Below are 20000 nucleotides of genomic sequence, written 5' to 3'. Positions count from 1 at the left end.
GTTCTTGTTTCTTTTTGTGACCTGCACACCAACAAATCGGTGGTTACTTGATGTTCAACAAGTGTTTTCACCTTTTCTCCTGTGAACGTTGCCTGAAAGGGGCAGAAACCAAAACACACACACACACACACACACACACACACACACACACGAAAAGACAAAGAGACAAAGACTTGAACGACAAACCGACACGAGACCAGGCTGCCTTTTTTCGGGGGGGGGTTTACTCCTCAATTTTTTTCATTTCATCTTACCCAGTTCTTCTTGTTCTTCTTCTTGTTCTTTGCGTCGGCGTCCATGTTGGAGCCCACACTCGAGTGACTGGTGGCGCTGGCGACGCTGCTGACGCTGTCGGAGGAGTGCTGCCTCCTGATGCGCAGGTCCGGCTGCTGATGCTGCTGATGATGCTGATGCTGATGCTGATGCTGCTGATGCTGATGATGCTGCTGATGCTGATGCTGCTGCTGCTGGTGGTGGTGTTGCTGTGGACTGCCGTTGCTGCCGGCTGAGAAGAGGAAATGCATGTTGAACTAATTAAATATCAAACACGAGACCAGTCAGTGTTGATATGACACAGGTTTTTTTCTTTGACTACAGAAAAACAAGCTACAATTTGGCAGTTTTTCTATTAGTTCTGTGTTATCAAATGGGGAGAGTGCATCGTTCTGCTTGAAAGTGCGAACAATCCCACGAGAGTTTCAACATTTGTTGTCCATTTGCTTTGCTGCTGCCTAAAGCAGTTCATTGATAAGTTGCAGTGGGTCTGATCATGGCCCTCTAGATGTTCACATTAAAGAGCAGAAGGTCCTCTTGTATGTGCTTATTCCATAAAGTGGAAATGAAGCTCGACGACATGGCAGTGAAAGTAAAGCCAAAACATCTGGATCGCCCCCCCGGTGGCTGGCTTCTGTATAGGTCATTAACCCCGCCTCCTCCAGGTTGGTGAGCGAGACATGGGACACATTTGAAAAAATGTTAATAGATTTTTGACCAAAGACGGTTTCTTATCTTATCACAGTGATGTTTGTTCAAGTGTTCATTTTTTCGGATACGTTTGGTTTAATTCGTTATTTGAGGCTATTAAAAAACGGGGTGAAGCGCGTTGATTGACGGGTGAATCTGACTCGCGGTTGGTCGAGTCAGATGTGCTAACCACTACGCCACCGTGCAGCCCAAGTTCTAAAATTCAAATTAAAAGAATAAGACATTGTGACACATGCACGGCGTTCGTCGGTACCTGTCCTGTCCCCTTTGTGCGTGAGCTCCGGTGTGTTGATGACGCCGTTGATGGCGGCCTGAGCAACGAGGTTCTGCTTCTTCAGCAGCTCGATGGTCTTCCTCAACTCGTTCAGCTCAGAGTCCTGCACACGGACGGAGGGAGAGAGAGAGAGAGAGGAGAGCACGAGGGGATCGAGGGCGACTGCCGCGGGTCTGGGTGCGCACTTATATAGATAAAGAATCAAACAACAGCAGCTGGTGTATTCACCTTCTGCTCTGCGGTCAAGGTGAGACTCTTCAGTCGGATGGTCATGTTGCCCAGACTCTGTTCGAACGCTGCCACCAGGTGAGCCTGCGGAGAGACCAACACGGTTTGAGTTAACGTGCACCTTCATCCAACACTGTTCCAACGTCAGCAGTTCAATTTGTACCACACAAAAAATCACACCTTACATTATCTCAAGGCAAATGGCGCCGTAAGATCGGGACTTTACGAGACTACAGAGAGAGAAATCCAGCAGTTCCCACAGCGAGCGACGACTTGGGCGGGAACGAAAACCAAGATTTAAAGTCTTAAACTCCAAATGTCTCACCGGCAAATGGAGCGTACACCACGGAAAATAGAATCGTGGCTACAGCAACGCTAATTCTCCAAATCAGTTATCAAAAAACTAATCATCTGTCAAATTTTGGCTTGGATTTTTTTTGATAATTGTGACTGAGAGGAGTGAAGACGAAACCTCATTCAAGAGGTTTTCCGGTGAACCTCCTCTACAGACGCGTCCACACGGACGGGACCCGAACCTGAGCCTTGTTCCCCGACAGCACGGCTGAGGCTTCCAACAGAGAGCTCACGGGATTACTGATGAGCAAATGACTGTGGGAAGTGTTTCTTAAGGGAAGAACACGGGGGAGCGAAGACTTCTCCGCGGAGCTGTGATAACTGATGAACGCAAACTGCCGACTTGCATCCGATCAAGTGGGCTGTGGAAAAAAAAACACCCGAGCCCGAAACATGACATCAGTCTTTTTTTAATCTTCATGCCAAAATGACAACATGACCTAAACCCGAACAATCCTGGGAAATAATGAAGCCCCTGTGATGAACCATTATCCGCTGTTCTCACACTACAAACACGACTCGGCGGCCAAAACCGTTACATCATCTTTTTACCAAAAAGCGTCCCTCGGAGCCAGATCCCTTCATTCATTCATTCATTCATTCATGCTGAGGGGCCAGAACGGCCCCGGTGACAACATGAGCTCATTGTACGTTTCCATAATGAATGAAGCCTCGGCTTGACACTAACGATCCAGCTCTGTGAACTTGAACGGTTTACCCCACACACACACAAAATGATAATCAGTATATAACAATCAACCAGTTATCAAAAATTGAGAAAGGGTCAGGGGTCACGGTGTAGTTCCGTGACCAGGTTACCACCCAGATCCTTAAAGTTGCACAGTAACAAAGTAAGTACAGTTCATTTAGTGCGGCACATTTTCCCAAATGTTTCATATGAATAATACAGGATCATAAAAAGTAAATGATACATGCTAAATGTATGCAGCAGAAGGACAATAAGACGACAGCAGGAAGCCACGGTCATAGTAAGGTACTTCCAAATAATTCAAATATGATATTGATTTTAACTTATCCACAAACTAATTTCAAGCACAAAGTATTAAAAACTAAATCTTATTGCTTACTGTATGTATGAAATGTAAATATGTCAACCCTGCAAACCTTCCTTCCACTTTCCTCTAAATAAAAATGATTTACATTTGAACTTAAATCACTGTATGTAAATCATCCAAACCGTAAAAAGAAATGCCGGCGGTCAATCTCACAGTTTGGGTGATTTTTTTTCCTTTCATATTCTAAGTTGATTTGACAGATTTCTGGCCCCGAGACGGTGGAAGAATAAATCGACTGCCGGCTGCTGTGGGTCGGTGGGAATCAGGGGGAAACGCATCAACTTGGCAGTTTTTGTCAGACGGAACACGACGACAAAGGAAGATAAGCCGCACACGTCGAAAGAAAATATGGATGAAACTTGTGTTTGTGTTTAACGTGCACATGACTGAATAAACAACAGGTAAGAATTCAAAAAGATTTGAAGACTTTAAACTCACCAGTGAAACAAGCGTGAGCACATTAATCCTTCCACTGTACTGTGTTCGCTGACAAATATATAAATGATCTGCGGATGCCTGCAGGAAGAGTGTGTGTGTGCGTGCGTGTGTGTGCGTGTGTGTGTGTGTTGAATGAGGTGCTGACTGAAGTGTGTTTCAACTCGTGGCGTTTCTTGCAGCAGAACATGTTCTTGGATTCTGGGCCTCGGGGGCGTGGAGGTGTGTTCAGGTAATTCATCATCCGTCTGCGGCTTGTAATCAAATATTTAAACAAAGCCCCTCCCCCCTCCCCCTCCCTCCCGTCTTCTGACCTCCCACTGTTCTCTATCTGGTTTGTTCTTTCAACACCACGCCTTTCCTTCCTGTACCCAGGCGTCATTAGCTGTAAATCTCCGGTCCACATCTGGGACAGCCGCCCTCAGCTCCCTCCGCTCTGTGCCGAGACTTGACTCCCGCCGCCGTAATCCGACACCTTCCATCATATCTGATAATCCGCAGTTCATAAACTGCGCCGGCGTGCTCCGACGCCGACCGGCAGATTACAAGCGGAGCGTGGCGAGAGACTCCAGACGAGGATCGTGTCTGGAGACACTTACAGAGACTATTTTTCTGATGGTTCTGCCAGATATGGAATTACACCTCCTGCGGGTAGCGTGCTCGTCGGGAGCGATCTGCATTCAATATCTGTATATCTTAGGATTTTGTGTTTGTGAGAAACACGTGCCAAATATCACCAAACGTACGTTTGCTTCAGGTTACGGCATATTGATTTTAGACTATTGAAAATAATTACATTATAGGGCGCAGATCTTTTCTGTCAGTATTTCTGTTTTTCAACTTCGCACTTAAACTTCTTTAAAAAGGAACATTACATTTTCAGATCCAGACACATGTTCCGATCACGAATCGATGGGAAATTGTCTCTGACACGCCTCATAAATCAAATGAAAATCTCTTATTTGGCATATTTTTCAAAGCCCTTGGTTGTCAAAAAAACACCACATATGTTTTTTTTATTGGCCACGTACGTGATTTAAAACCCAATGAACACTTGAAGAAGACAATGCGCATTGTTCAGGATTGTATGCGTCCGCGTGCGTCTTGAGTGCGCGTTCACTTACGTTGGCGCTCAGCTGTGTCGTCAGGGCGGAAACCTTCTCCTGGGAGGCGTCCAGCTCCCGGCGCAGTTTGCGGATCTGAAGTCGTGAGAGAGAGGGACGCGACATCAAAAAGCGCCGCACATGAAAGCGTACGGGCCACATGGAGGTGTTCAATACCACACGTGCGCGCGCGCAATGACGATGAAAACAGTGCAGTGACAAATGAGGGAGGCTCCAAATCGGAGCAGCGGTGTGTTGAGGCGAGGAGATGAAACGCAGCAGATGCGTAAAAAAGAGACGACGCTCGGGTGTAACGCAGGTGTTCACGGAGGAACCAGAGCCTGTTACCGGGTCAGTGACACGTGTAACTGGAGACAAGTGTGTTCCAACAGGCCCCAACAGGCCTCCGGCCGCTGAGCGATAGAGGAGGGAACAGAACGGACACTCACCTCCGACTGAGACTTCTCCTCATTCTGTAACAGACAAACAAACACACAGGAGAGAGAGAGAGAGAGAGAGAGAGAAGGGGAGAACGTCATTACGGGACACAGTGACGAGCGGGGGTCAAGCCGCCGGAGGTCGGGGCTGCTGTGATTTATTAGCCGTGAGGAGACGAGCTTTCATAAGCCAAGGAGGAGATCGTCTGGGGAGCAGAGATTTTCCTCCCGGAGGCATTTCACTCGAGATATCCCAGTGTGTGTGTGTGTGTGTGTGTGTGTGTGTGTCCCATTGTCCCCACAGACTGCACACGGGACAATAGCGGAGAAAGACGGGGCAGGGAGAAATACATAAGAGAGTACGCAAAACAAACGCTCGCACGAACCCAACACGCCCTGCTGCCGCTGCGAAGCGGAGCAACATGCAACACCCACATTTATATGTAAACAGTTTGACACCCAGCACTCAACAACTGTATGTGCAAACGGTCCTTCCCTTCACCCGACTGAAGCGGTTTGAGCAGCTTGTAATAATTCCAAAATGTACTACATTGGCCCCATTGATTGGAAGACAATGTCTAAAGCGATGAGAAGAGACTTGATGATTTAATGGAGAGTTATCATGTGAAAATGTATAGATATGAAGATTTGGTTGAAGAGCTCTCGTTGTGGGTGCTGCTGGTTCATATCTGTGACTTCAAACACACGCGCAGAATCAAATATGTCACGGCCTGAGATTTTACTTTTGGACACATTTTCACTTTGACGAGTCCGGCTCATTGGTCGCACGACTGTCGACGATGATTGACCACGGCCATTTGTGTTTGTTGACAGATGCAACGAGGCGGGAAAACAGCTGACAATTAATCATTTTACATGTGGTTCCACCCGGCAACCGCTAATCGTCAAGAACAGGTTTCAGAATGTGTCCGCGCACGTTGTTATAACAGTGCGACAGCTCAGTGCGCTCGTGTGGCATCTGTCCACACACACCCACACACACCCACACACACACACACACACACACACACACACAGACACAGACACACGCACACGGTCTACACACCGCAATCAGAGCTGTTAATCACGCACACACACACGCACACACACACACACACACACACACACACGCGCGCGTAAAAACGGAGCGGCAGACAAAACAAGAGAGATCTCACTCTGATGCAAACTCCTGCAAAAACAGACTTTTAAAATATAATTTGGTTTTGATGTGAAATTTCCAAACTTTAGATTCCTTTTTTCCAGACATCAGCTTCAGCCAGACAATGTCCCCTTCACCTCACATTTGACTCACAAAGAAACGGAGACGTAATAAATAACTGCAGATATAAATGTTCTGTGTAATTATACCTTTGAATTGACTGTAACAGAATCTTCAACCCCCCCCCTCCCCTACCGTTAGCTGCCAGGACGTGACGGTGCCCGTCAGGGATAAAGTCGCCATCATATTGACCTCCGCTCCCTTTCACCTCTCCTGATTCCAAACCTCTCGACTCTCTGACTCTCTGACTCCTGGAGGACGCAGCACGGTGCCGAGCAGGGATCCGGTGTCTGAGAGATTTCTCATGCTACACCTGCCCAGGTGAGTGAACCAGCCCACAGGGAGGGGGGAGGAGCTTCGCTCTGACTGGCTGCGGTCCACACATGTGAGCCTGCCTCTGTGTGTGTGTGTGTGTGTGTGTGTGTGGGTGTTTGAGTCACATATCTGAATGGATTAGGAGGTAAATGTGTAACGGCGTATTTGCCAACAGTGCTCAATATTTCATAATTCCTCAGGCAGAAGCATAAAACCGGCCTCTCTGGCATTTACATGAACTCTGTAGTCAACTGGAACAATGTGTCATAACGGAATGTCGCCGGTAAGATGACAGAATATCTCTGAGAGGCTGTTTATGACAAACACATTTCAAGGGTTATAATTTTACTGAGCCTTGTTTTTTTTTTTTCTGCTGCTCAGACTGATGTTTTACAAATGTGTGAAGTTGATTCTGACGGTGTTCTATTGCTGGAACACTTGCATGGTGTTGAATTGTAGACACCTGACACCAATATTGATATTTGAGTTTAAGAAAGTTTGAGTCACTTTTAACTTTACTACAAAGTAAAAGGAAACATGATGTACGGCAAAGATCCCGTGTTTTCGGTTCCCCGATCTATTTTGCCACCAGGAAGCTCCGAGAAGCAGAACATTTTATACATCCCATAAATGTGTCTTTCCGAAAGGTTGTGACCTACATATATCTCCTGAACAAGATCATTGAAAAAAATATGTATTTTGGGGCATTGTAGAGAGAGAAGGGTATGACGTGCAGCCGGAATCGAACCGTGGACAATGCGGCCGTGTGTCACGTGCTGTAAACCGCTCGGCCCACTTCAGCACCAGATACAGTACATAGCACATTATGTGGTCATGACGTGTTGTCAGCTGTATGTGGATCATTCATATTCTGTTTTGCATGCTCCTCGCCTAATACAGTAGGTACATGACATCAAACTACCTGAGCTGTGTCTGTATATTTCTGCTTTGTCTGGATTTGGTGAACTCACCGTGGAGTAGATGGAGGAGGTGCTGGAGACCAGAGACAGAGACGATCCGTGGACTGCGGGAGACAGAAAGGCAAAAGTGGGGATTAGAAAGTAAACCAGCGCATACAACAGGATCCCAAGCATCGTCGTCACGACGACCCCTCCCTCGCCTACACCCCCCCGGCCGCCCGCCGCCCGCAGCGCCCGCAGCCGCAAAGGTGGGAACACCTTCGGAATCGTGGCGCAACCGCCGGCACAGCCGGAGAACTACTCCCGCTGCTAGTGAGTCAGCCGCTAATCTTACATCAGAGGCCCCGGGGACACAGCGCCAGCTCTGTTGTTCGCTGCCCCGGGAGCAGATCAGGAAGGATCAGGATCATGCGGCGCGGAGTCATCAACCCGCCGCCGAGGGGGGTCGGGCCGATCGCAGCGCGTCCGCTCCTCTCGCTTGCCTCACAGGCAGCGGACGCCACGTTAAAAAAAGATACCCAGAGACTCACTTTTTCTATTTTGATGCGGTCTAGACGACAGGGAGCCACATGAAGAGGAGGAGAGCTCTAGATCTTAGTTAGTAACCAGACTAAAGACGGTGAACTGAACTGGTTTGACGTGAGGGAAGAGAACATGACGAGGAAGATGATGAACAGATTGAATCGAGAGAGAGAAAGCCCTGGAACTGAAAATATGTATATAATATATCATAATTTAATATATTTTGAATGTGACACTTTTTTCCCCGAGAGATTACTTTTGTTTTCTTCCTGAGCGGTGTCGACAGTAATCACAAATAATCAGACTCATGTGATCTTTTTCCGCTCAGTCACAGCTGTCATCGAACATGGGTTGTGCTTTTTGAATTCAGTCGCTTGCTGTTGCTGATTCCCTGGTAACGTACCACTTTTTTCCAGTTTGTGGTGTTTTTTGACGTTTTAATTGAAGTGAAGTTCACATGTTGCCATTTGTGAGTTGACATTCATCATCTGTACTTTCATACTATCTCTTTTTTGTATTATTCGGTTGTGTATAATCTTGACAAAACTGTCAGGATATTAAAAACTGAAAAATTCTGCACAACATGTACACATTGTGATTTTCATCACAGTGATGATTCCATTTTTCCATTTTTTTTTTACCATTGTCTCATGATATATCTTTTTATTACATCATCAATTTTCTGTACGGGTCATTTCGTCTTCATACTGTGTGAGATTATAATGCAGGACAAAGATCCACGGCCTCTTCAACGATGCTCATCGTGCCGAGGATGGAAAAGTAAAGTAAAGTAAACACGGTCAATCTCCTCTGAGGTTGACTTCATCGACCTCATCGTGTCTTTTCGGGAAACATGGATTGCGCAGACGTGAGGGGAGGTTGTGGGCGAACACACACACACACACACACACACACACACACACACACACACACACACACAAAGGTGAGTGGGGGTGGGAGGCTCCGCGGGGAGGGTATGACGTGGCAGCGGGTCGCGGCGTTGCTCTCAATCAGGACAGGTCTGACAAAGTGTCGGGTGGAGGACGGGACTTTTGTCCTGTCAATCTCCCAACGCACCGGGTAACTCTACACCTGGGCGACGTACGCGGGTGACATGTCCCGCCGCGATCCCACACACACACACACACACACACACACACACAGAGAGAGACAGAGAGAGAGAAAGTAACGATGGAGGTTTCTTGTGTGTCAGCACCTCTCTCACGCCTCTCACTGTGATCCCTGTAATTATCTCCTCGACTGAAAGGGAAGAGACTCATGGAGCTGGAGGAGCGAGCGAGACGGATGTAACTGGGCCACAGAGGGGGGGAGGAGGGGGAGGGGGTGATAATGATAAGTTTGAGTCTGTATTATTGTGCATGTGCGTTTGGCGTGTGCTGCCTGTGCATTAGAATGAAAGCGCGATTCATAATTCCAGTCGAAGCTCAACAGACGTTTCCTCGGGACAAATCTCCCTCGAAGTATTTCTCTATGACGACATGATTAACTTTACTAAACATAATTGGACAAACAAGCTGCGCTGTGTGCCATAATGTGCGTTCGCTTCAGAAATTTAACACGGGGAAACACTGGTGGCTGTTATGGAAACGTGACATTTCTCGACTTGAATGAACTTACGAATATCAATGGCGTCGTTAAGCTGTGAAATATGACATTTGCAACACGCGTCTTATAAACTAGGAACTGAGGTTTGACCCTCCAGTTCGGAAGATGCTTCAAACAGAGACGTGCAGATCAATGTTCACATCTGGTCTGGACTGATGGTGAAGGAGAAAGAGTCTGGATCTCCCAGGTTCTCCTAAAGAACCTGAAGGCAGCTGCTTCCCCTGAGGCTCCGTGACACCGATCTCTGACTCTGAACGTCTGTCGTGTTGCTCATCTGTTCAGCTCCCGCTGCCTCTGGATCCTCTCACACTCAGGCGGGGAAATCAGTTTGCGATTTTTCCATCTGTGAGTTTATTTTCTGCTCCAGTCTCTTGATTGATCACATTTTCCAAAACGCCTTTTTTTGGACAATCTGGAAAAATTGGTTGGATTCAGGAGCGAGATGGAATCGCGCTCTCAGAAAATAGTCAAACGTATGAACTTTATTTGCAAATCTGCTGTATTATGCTGTGGTTTAATGGTTAATACGGTATACTTTTGCTTTTTAAAACATGATTGATGTATTTAAGGCTCTCTGTCCCAAACTTTGTGTTTCTATGCATCTGAGCTGCTGGGAAAAAGCACCGCTGGGTAATTTTTCCCAATAAACGAGCTTATGAAGAAAAGAAAAAAAAGGCCACACACCAAAGCTGATTATGTATTTCTAAGGGGATAGAGGGGCTTTTCCTCGAGGGGCGGTCGTAATCCGCCCTAATGCTCCCTAAACAAACGGAGTAATGATTCTTCTGGCGTGGGGATGTGGAATAAGGGAGGGGAGTCACAGAGCGACGGGGGGGGGGGGCAAAGCAGGTCCTCGGAAAAGGATTAGGGCCCTAATCACAGAGCCGCCGAACGTCGCCGCTCTTACCTTCCTCGAAGCCGTCCCTGAAGGAGCCCGAGCGGCTCATGGTGCGAGTCTTCTCGTCCAGCGACATGCACGAGTTCCTCAGGCGACTGTCGCCGCACGGGTCGAAGGCGACGTCCTGATTGGTCAGGCTGTTGTTGCGCAGGCCGGCGAGGTTGATCTGAGCGGCTGAGGTCGGGCTGGAGGCTGTGGAAGTGGGGACGGGGAAATTCTTAACTATAGAAGTCAGAAGGCAGCCATCAAATACGAAAGTATTATCCCTCAAAGTGTTCGTTTGAATGCGAACACGAGGCCAAAACTAAAAGATGTACAAATGTAATGATGCAAAACAGAGAAAAGTAGCAAATGTTCATATTTGGGAGGCTATAACCCAAGTTTTTTGGGGCATATTATGTATGTATTGATCACTTTTCTGTCCATTCAATGACAACATAGACAGTAATTCATGACTGGAGCCTCGTACGTTAAATCCAGCAGAGTCTCCACCGTCTCCTAATTGTTGTTTTTAGTTCAAAAAAAATGTGACAATCATGAGTTTAGTTTGTTTTCACAAACTTCGCTCGACGTCATGTCGCACAGAGCGAAATGAATGCCCGGTTAAGCGGACGCGTGGAGGCAGTTTTAGCCGGGACGCACCGAGCTGCCCGAAGTTGAAGCGAGTGCCGGAGGGGGAGGTGATGCTGGAGCCGGGGGAGAACGGCGAGTTGCTGGCCGACTCCTGCAGCCCGCTGGTGGAGTAGGAGCGCAGCCAATCACGGGCCTCCTCGTGGCCTCGCAGCTGCGGGGACGGGCCGTACCTACGAGGAGCACACGGACGAAGTTAAGGCGCAAGTGAGGACAGAAACACGAAAAAGAGAGATGCTGGTGTGCATTACATGATTTGGATTCTGATTTTTTTTTTTTTTGACAGTGAGTGAGGTGAGGGATTTACAGTTGCCGGGATCAGATGAATCAGACGCTAAAAAAAGACAGAAATTACAACACAGACTGATTCTGAGCAACAGAGAAACTGGGGGGCGGACAAAAGCAGGAAAAGAAGCCATTTTTTATTCAATCCCCCTAGAAATCAAGCCAGCGACAGCGAGGACTCTGCACGACGACAAAGCGACGGAACCTCAACAACACGACGACACACGTGCCAACGAGGCGAACACAAACTCCAGAAGCGTGAGACACACGAGTGAATGTAGATGCGGGAAGAGAAGAGAGAAGGGAGAACGGACAGGACACATTTGGTGAACCGGTGTGCACGAGAGCGCAACGTGTCCCGGCAGGAGGGGAAGTTAGTACCTGAATCCTTTCTTAGGCAGAGTGTTTCTGCCACAGTGTGGCCCGCTGTGGGAGAGAAACACTTCAGAGGAGGAAGGAAACAGGAGGCAAGGATGCAAGGAGACATGTGGCTGCATCTGTCAACGACTATCTAGATATTATTATTATTATTATTATGTGTTCAACCGTCAAAAATCTATTTTCCCTTATAGACTCTAGTGCATCGTAATGTCAACACTGCAAAAAAAAAATTGCAATTTAATCTTTGTCTTCATTCGTTATTTACATTTATCTTTATTTAAATTTCTGCCATCGATATGACAGAATTAAAAGAAAGATGACATATGATTGCATACAATTCTTTCAGTTTACCATTTATTATGATACGGGTGATAATTAAAATTTCTATGACTGAAAATTACTCAGAAACTGCAGAAAACATCACTCAAGATCGCCCCCCCTTTTTTTTTTTTTTGCAGCGTAAATCCCACAACAAACATCCTATTCTCAGGCTATCAGGTAAATCTGCACGTCGACGAACTCTCCCACAAGGTGGCGGCATGGCACAGTCCAAACACACCGCCGAGGGGCCCACGGACGGAGACAACCTCCCATTTGCACTCTCACACAAATGTCCACTCACACAGGAAGCTCAGAGGTTCCTAGACAAAATGAACGACCACACACTACCACACAGAGCAACACGACACGAGCACAACCAGCCCAACGCCCCCCACCCCACCCCCCCGCGGGTTCTCTGCCCTGCTGCTCTGTGCGGCAGCAGGCGGCGGCTCGGTAGGAGACCTCCACAGGGGGGAACGCCCGACACCGCACACAGGTCCGCTTTTTACCTGTCCTGCTTCCGAGGCAGCGTGTTTCGGCTGAATATGGGGCTAGCGGAGGGGGAGGACAGGGGACTGATGGAGGAACAGGGAAGGGGGAAAGAAAACAGCACAACAGACACACAGAGAGAGACAGTTTTTAGAGAATGCATAAAGCGGACGGGGAAAAATCCATCAGAGCAGAAATCAACTGGCGAGACTCTTCGCCGATGGCGTTCAATGACAAGAAGTTTGGCGAGCGGGGGCGATGTCATAGCCCCGAGAGCCTCGGCTCCACGCGCTATTAAGTTTCCTCCGAGACATTCCTGTCACGTTACAGAGTCGACCTGTCAGGATGGAATCCGCCCCACAATGACCACAATTACTGTATAATGGGCCGAGGACGGGATTTTGTTTCTGTTGCCCGAGCGCAGACAGAAAAAAATAAGGGGCAAACAAGAGGCGACACCTCGTCGTGACGCCGTGACGGACGCTTGGTGCATCACCACCACTCTGGATTCTCACAAAGAAAATAATGGGCAGGATTTTACAACACGGGATGTGATGGAAGAGGAATTAACTTCAGAGGAGATATCAATATCAAAAGCTTCTGGCGTTCATGAGTTTAATCACTGACATAATCCTCAGGGATGAAAAGTTAAAGTTTCAAAGCATTATATTGTACATACAGTATATTCTACTGTAGTTTATTATTATAAATGACACATGAACTTACTGTATGAGATGCATTTAAATGTTTTTAAACACTTCACAACCTCTGAAATTCAATAAATTAAGTATTAAAGAAACACTATGTCACTTCTGAAAGAGTAAATATTTATATTACAATATTATCAGAAATATTCAGTATTTTATATGTGAAAAGCTCAACTCATTTGCTGCTACAGTCTAACTCGGCCTCGTGTCTAATGTTACATACGTTTAGTTAACTTCAGATAGATGTAGGATAATAATGTGGTACAGTAGTTTGCTAAGTTCATGACTTTCCTCAACTGGTGGGATTGTCCACAGTAGTTGCAAGTAGCAAGTTATAACGTAATAAATGCAACTGCATACAGGAATTATCGCCAAAAATTAGAAAAATACCCAAGTTGTACAAGCTGTAATAAACAAGAGTTTTACTTCAGGTACAGTACTTCCAGTAAATATACTCACAGATAGTAGGCATCAGATAGTGTGTAAAGTACGAAGATTCTTGTGTTCCACAGTAATGAAGGAAAGATGCTAATACTGGACGATGAGACGTTATTAAAAATTCAGATTTTTGTGTGTCCTCACCTCTCTGACATGCCCGTCTTGACGCTGCCGGCGCGGCCCAGAGCGGACAGGGTGTCCTCCTTGTGGGTCCCGTGGCCATGGCCGCCGCCGCCGCCGCCTCCGGCGCTCCCCAGGCTCATGTCGATGGACTCGCTGCTGGTGTGCATGCTGCTGACGGAGGGGAAGCCCATGCTGCCCGGCCCGCCGTGCCCGCCCAGCGTGCCCTCCCTGCTCTGGGCAGAGGAGCCGCTGAAGGTGGTGCCCCATGTGAGGCTGTTGGACGGGCCGGTGGAGGAGTAGACCGAGCAGGGACTGGAGGCCTGTGGCAAGTGGGATGGAGAGGATGTGGGGAAATCCGAAAAAAACAGATTCTGGAGCGCAAATAATGATTCACAAAATCATAATTTATCTCTTATAGGTGGAGATTTTCTGCTTATTGATAATGTAAATTAAATTTCAGACAGTTGGTCGAACAAAACAAAAAGTGAAGGGATATTAAGTTGAGTGAAATTATAATTTCTGACTTCAAACAGATCCTATAATTAATTGAGAAAACAATTATCAAATCAAATATATTCTTTTAAAATTTTAGTTGATGGTATATATGCTTTAAACAAACTTGCCTATTCAGTCTTTTGAACTCATTCAGACTGTTTGTATAGACGCGACTGCCGTTTTGGAAAAAAACAATAACCTGTGTGTCACCTGACGATTCATAACCAGCTCGATATGAGTCATGTGAAAACTTGACGGGGAGTTCATGACTGAGCATGCTCACGCTTTTTCTTCTTCTGCCGCAATATGTGCAGTAGGCTTCAGTTAATCAAACAAGGGCACTTCCATCAAACTAAACTAAACTACTAATGAGAGCTTTAGCTGAACGCAGAAGTCGGGAAAAGAACAATCCTTCTTTGTGTCTCCGCCAAAGCCTTTTTCCATTAGCTCTACAAACACACTCCCACATCCTGGACACATGCACGTACAGGACTTACTCATCACCACCGAGCTCAGAGGCACATAAACGTTTCTAATCCTCAAACCAAACTGAACCTGGTGGTTTGACAGCTGCGTCGAGTGACGGTCCACCGCAAACCGCGAATCTGTCCGACGAGTGAAAAGAAGACGACGCTCTGAAGATCGGAGTTTCTACTGCGGTAGGTGCGGTGAGGCGTTGAAATACACGTAATGCGACGTGAAAGTTGTTTTTACGATTCATCCTCTGGGCACCACAGGCGTCTGTGCGACATTTCTTTCCCGACATCGTCACAGCGCCGTCAGAAATAACTCAAATCTGACTCCAAAATAAACTTTGACCAAAATGCTTTCACGCTGTGTAGTGGCTCGGTGGGTGCTGTAGCTGGAGACTGTAAAATCTAAAAATAAACAGCGTAATACATGAATAAGCGTCATTTCTAAAAACAAACCTTAATGCTACTCCGGTGGTTTTTAAGGAAAGCTAGAATTATACATTTATGAATCTAAAAGAACAAGAGTCACCGTTTTCTTTGGACTGCGCTTTCTACAACTCCACATCGTGTACGATAAAACTTCATCATGCAACTCACTCGAGTGTCTGTGTTCCCAACGTGTACAGTAAGAAGGAAAGGAGTTCTTCCCCGGCTCACCTGCTCGCTGCCCAGCGTCCCCGTCCCCGATCCCAGCGGCCGGCCTCCGAACAGGGGGCTGCCGGTCTCGCTGTCGCCGGCCCCCAGCCCCCCTCCGTCGGGGGACTCCAGCACCGTGGCCACGTGGTTCATGGTGGCGTGCGGGTTGGAGATGACGGTGGAGTTCTTCATGTTTTCCGCCGTGGTGACCGGCGCCTGTTTACCGGGCTTCCCGCCGAACAACCTGTCGGAGACAAACAATCAAGAGAGGGAAAAAAGGTTCAGATGCATGATCTCCCACTTGGGACCAATGGACTAAATTAAAAATGTCACTAAATTACATTACATGTAATTATGTTTTAATGTTTACCAGAAGGAGAATGTTTATTTGAGGACCATAAGGATTTCAATACGTCTTTGTCATGTGACCTTTGAGGGGAATGTGTGATGTTAAAGTAACAGCTCATTAATTACTGTTTTTTGAAGAAGCTTGAAGCAATATTTTCTTGCAAAAAAGAAAGGTGGAGGGGAGAGGGAGGGAATCATCCTCGGGGGGGGGGCGGCGGCGATGGATAATATAAATATTCATGGCTGTTCCGCATCAAAGAACTGGACAGTTCTGCCATTATTATTCTTTAGTCTCAAGACAGACAGTCGTGGGGCCTGTAGTCAGAGCTCAGATGTGACCACACACACACACACACACACACACACACACACACACACACACAAACAGAGAGAGAGAGAGTTCTGGTTCTCTGCTAATCCTGCGTTAAGGAGTGAAATGACAGGCTGCGATGTCTGGAGCTGCGGTGGGGGCGATAATGGCAGCACAAGGCCTCTTTGAAGAGTTATTATCACTCCCTCGCATTAATGAGGGCAGAACGCTGAGGTAAGACTCAGCTCCCGTTACCCTGCGCCAACCCCCCCCCCCCGCACCCCCAAGGCTGAGGCTTGGCAACTGATCAGCCCAGCTCAAGGCCTGCGTTCACAATGGCCCGATTTAAACTCACAGACCGTGTGTGTGTGTGTGTGTGTAACAAGCCCACACGTGTGATTCCTTACTCACCGCTGCTTATTATTTACTGTGACTTCATGATTACTGTCTTTTAAAATGGTCTAATGTGTGTGTGAGTGTGTGTGAGTGTGTATTGTGTGTGTGTGTGTGTTGTGTGTGGGTAAAGTCAAGCCCGTACAGGAGAGCCCCCAGTAAGTGTGGCTCATCAGTTGGCCGTCACTGCGTCTGCAAGATTACTGACAACACAAACAATGTTCTGTTCTGTAAGATTGTGTGTGTGTGTGTGTGTGTGTGTGTGTGTGTGTCTGTGCTCACCTGCGTAGTGTAGGCGAGGAAACCTGCTGTCTACCCGTCATCGGCACGGTCGCCGCTCCCCCGCCCCTCAGGTTGTCGATCTCGGAGACGCCCTTCTCCCGATCCGTCTGATTGGCCAGGATCCCCCCCAGGCCGTTGGCCTTGGCGATGCTCATGGAGTTTTTGCCGTGCGACGTGACGGAGAGCACGGCGGCCTCGATGCTGCTGGTGGAGGAGCGGTTCCCGTTGCGGGCGGCCGCCCCCGAGCGGCTCGGCCTCGGCAGGCTGCGGTACTGCAGCGTGGAGCGGGCGCTCATGGGGAGGAAGCCGTCGTCGTGGTGACCCAGCGCCGAGCCGCCGTCCTGCCCGCTGGCCTTCAGGCCTCCCGCCAGCGAGCGCGCTCCAGATTTGGGCATCTTCCCCAGGGTGGCTGAGCCGCTGGTGATGGTGGCACCGCTGGCCGTCACCATGGTTACCATGCCCTGCTTCTTGAAGCCGAAGGTGCTGGTCGGGGTGCGCTGGGCGAGCGTGTGCGCCTGGGAGTGGGGGTCCGACACGGTGTGCGTGAGGGCATTCGCCGTGGACGCGCGGCCGCCGGAGATGGAGTGCTTCTTGGCCTCGTCGCCGCTGCTGCGCCCGGCGTCCGACGGCGAGCGGTGGAGGCCGTTAGGACGGGGGGAGACGCGACCCTTCTCCGACACCTTGACGTCGTCCGTCTTACCTGCAGGACAAAGGGGAAGAGACGTCGACGGGGCGAGTGAGCGAGTGCTTTAGATTACAAGGAGCATTGTTTCCCCGTCCATCTGAGAGCTTAGCCTCAACAACAGTTTACCACTTACAACTAGAGGGGCCAAGACGAATGCCATATCTAACCATGTTGAAGAAAGGGAAAAACCCCAAAAAATCCTGGATCCGCTCCAGATTTTCCGTAGCTTGTGCGTAATCCTGCTAACTAACCACACAACTGCTTATGAAAACATAACCTCCCTGGCGAAGGTGATTACAGTACGTGTTCTTGTTCCATAGACATATTAAACACTTATGATTTTGAGTATCCTTAAATTGTTTCTATTCACTTTTTGCCTTTTGTTTCCATTTTATCTTTATTTTGTTCTATTGTTGTTTTTCTCTTCTTTTTTTTTTTGTACAGCACTTAAGTCGACTCGGCTTTATTAATAAACTTGACCTGAGACTAATGCATTTGAACTTTTAATTAAATCTTTTAAACGAAATGAAACCATGAAAATCAACGCTGGAACCTGATCAAAATATATTTTCCTTCAGGTTGTTTTCAGAAGAAGTTGCAGCTGTACGACAACTGAATAAGCAATGTTGGTGAACTGCATCAATAAATTCAATTTCTGGAATTCAATTCATGAAGTCAGAAGACAGAGGAAGCTATTGCTATTACTAGTGTTACCTGAGCTGTGAGTCTTGAGGCCGACGGAGCCCGTTGAGCCCGAGCTGCTGGTGCTCTTGGTCCGGGGGGACGTCACCCCGACCTGAGTGCTCATGCCTCGCCTCCAGGAGCCCGTGTGCGACACGGACGGGGTCTTCCTGCCCGAGCCGCCCTTGTCGGACTCGTCGGAGACGTCCGAGGGGTTCCGCCGGCTCCACTTGGAGCCCGGCTCCATCCTGACCCCGCCGTCTGACCCGCCGTCCGGCCTCTTCACCTCGTCCGCCGACCAGGCCTGGTGCAGCGCCGCGGAGGCCGAATGCTTCTCTGCATCCGTCACAGGCTGGGAACACACACACACACACACACACACACACACACACACACACACACACGGTATGTCAGAACTATTTACGACTGCCGAAGAAAGCGTCTTTTGTGAGAATTTGCCAAGTGGCTCTAAAAACCACTCCATTTTACGACCACAGCCATCACGCTGGGTAATCCCACCGGCAGTCCGTGCCACCGTCACCTAAGCAATTTGTCGGGAAGCTGTTTGACCGCATCGGTGCCCGCGCAGACGGAGCAGACGGAGCAGACGGAGCTCCCCTGGTTACGTGAAATGCGAGAGAAGAATGTTTCTGCGCCGCTTCCGCTGAGTGTTTGCGGGGAACAGAATTGAACTTGAGGCGAATTACAGGATTTGAGGCTCTCGGGGTCGCAGAGGGAAAACATTGGACTATTTTGCCTCCTAAGTTGTGATGAGCAACATGATAAATGACATAAAGAGACATTTAAGATGGATATTTTGACAGCATGAAAGGGAGAAGGGGAAAAAAAAAAAGGGTTGAACACTTTGGCTCCATATTCATTTTTCTTTTATCAAAACAAGTGAGGAAACAATAGAGGACGTTTTATTTTTGCCCCTCGGGCCTCGAAGAAGCGTCGTCTCACATCGTCTCACCTGGCGCCGTCTTATTTACTTTATACTTGTTCCAGGATTTAGCCAGGGCAGAATTTGACACTTTAAGTATTTTTCTTTTGAAACTCCAGACACGTTCACAGTCGTGGTCCCTGCAGCCGATTGAGCCCGAGTTTTGAAAGTTCAGATCATGTGTCAAACAAAAACACACTGAAGGCGAATTTGCCGCCGCCGCACTTGCACATCCTCCTGAACGTCTCTGTGAGCTACGGCTCAACATAACCTTCATTTAACCAACGCGGTAAATTACAGCTGTTTAAGGGCTGACGGGCCGCTTTTGAGTCGACTCCGCAGTCGCCAGGGGCAACGAGAAAAACGCAGACTGCGCGCTATTACCGCCGGACGGAGGAGGCCGACTTCATTCACCCGCGCCGTGTCGGAGAAGAAGACGCCTTTGTTCCTTCACCGGCACCTTGACCTCCGCGGCGGTAACGGACGCACGTCACATGACGATGTGGTTCCACATTGACCGCAAAACAGTGTGTGTGTGTGTGTGTGTGTGTGTGTTATTGCCATGCCCGAGTGAGTCAGCTGACTTAATATTATCGTCTCTCCGATCAGCTTTCCCGACCCGCGGCGGCTCCTAATCAGTGTTTAATGATCTGAGGCCCGAGTCAACACGGGCCTCAGCTCCCAGAGTTCACAGCTGTGTCGCCCAGACGCGCTCTCACATTCTTCCCTGGACGCAGAGGAATGCTGCGACGCGCTGGCGTTACAGAGGAATGAGGCCAAGAGAAGGAACGACCGTGAGGATACAGTATATGAAAGAAGAAAAACTGTTAAGTGGCTGGATATAGTTTAACATTTTTGCCTTGTTTTGAAATGGTTAAATGATTAAACATTCCTCGCCGGCGACCCAGACGTGTTCTGTGAGCTCATTT

At 48.2% G+C, this 20000-nt stretch overlaps 1 protein-coding gene across 15 annotated transcripts in view; it reads right to left on the bottom strand.

Annotated features, from left to right (window-relative positions):
- The window catches only part of nav2a (neuron navigator 2a), a 200949-nt gene that overhangs the window by 7251 nt on the left and 173698 nt on the right, over positions 1-20000 (bottom strand). For 12 of the 15 annotated variants that reach the window (XM_035628020.2, XM_035628024.2, XM_035628015.2 and 9 more), the window contains 14 exons: positions 18162-18480; positions 16763-17462; positions 15451-15673; positions 13847-14145; positions 12578-12643; positions 11748-11792; positions 11094-11254; positions 10461-10643; positions 7457-7509; positions 4904-4927; positions 4476-4550; positions 1487-1570; positions 1238-1361; positions 255-505 (listed from right to left, as the gene is read on the bottom strand). In XM_035628020.2, the coding sequence (XP_035483913.2) occupies positions 255-505; positions 1238-1361; positions 1487-1570; positions 4476-4550; positions 4904-4927; positions 7457-7509; positions 10461-10643; positions 11094-11254; positions 11748-11792; positions 12578-12643; positions 13847-14145; positions 15451-15673; positions 16763-17462; positions 18162-18480 (2607 nt within the window). The remainder of the gene's footprint in view (positions 1-254; positions 506-1237; positions 1362-1486; positions 1571-4475; positions 4551-4903; positions 4928-7456; positions 7510-10460; positions 10644-11093; positions 11255-11747; positions 11793-12577; positions 12644-13846; positions 14146-15450; positions 15674-16762; positions 17463-18161; positions 18481-20000) is intronic. The other 3 variants (XM_035628018.2, XM_035628017.2, XM_035628019.2) reach the window with 3 other exon arrangements.

The sequence above is a fragment of the Scophthalmus maximus genome, chromosome 4, assembly GCF_022379125.1.
Source record: "Scophthalmus maximus strain ysfricsl-2021 chromosome 4, ASM2237912v1, whole genome shotgun sequence".
Taxonomy (NCBI): Eukaryota; Metazoa; Chordata; class Actinopteri; order Pleuronectiformes; family Scophthalmidae; genus Scophthalmus; species Scophthalmus maximus.
This window is presented reverse-complemented; position numbering and strand designations above follow the sequence as displayed.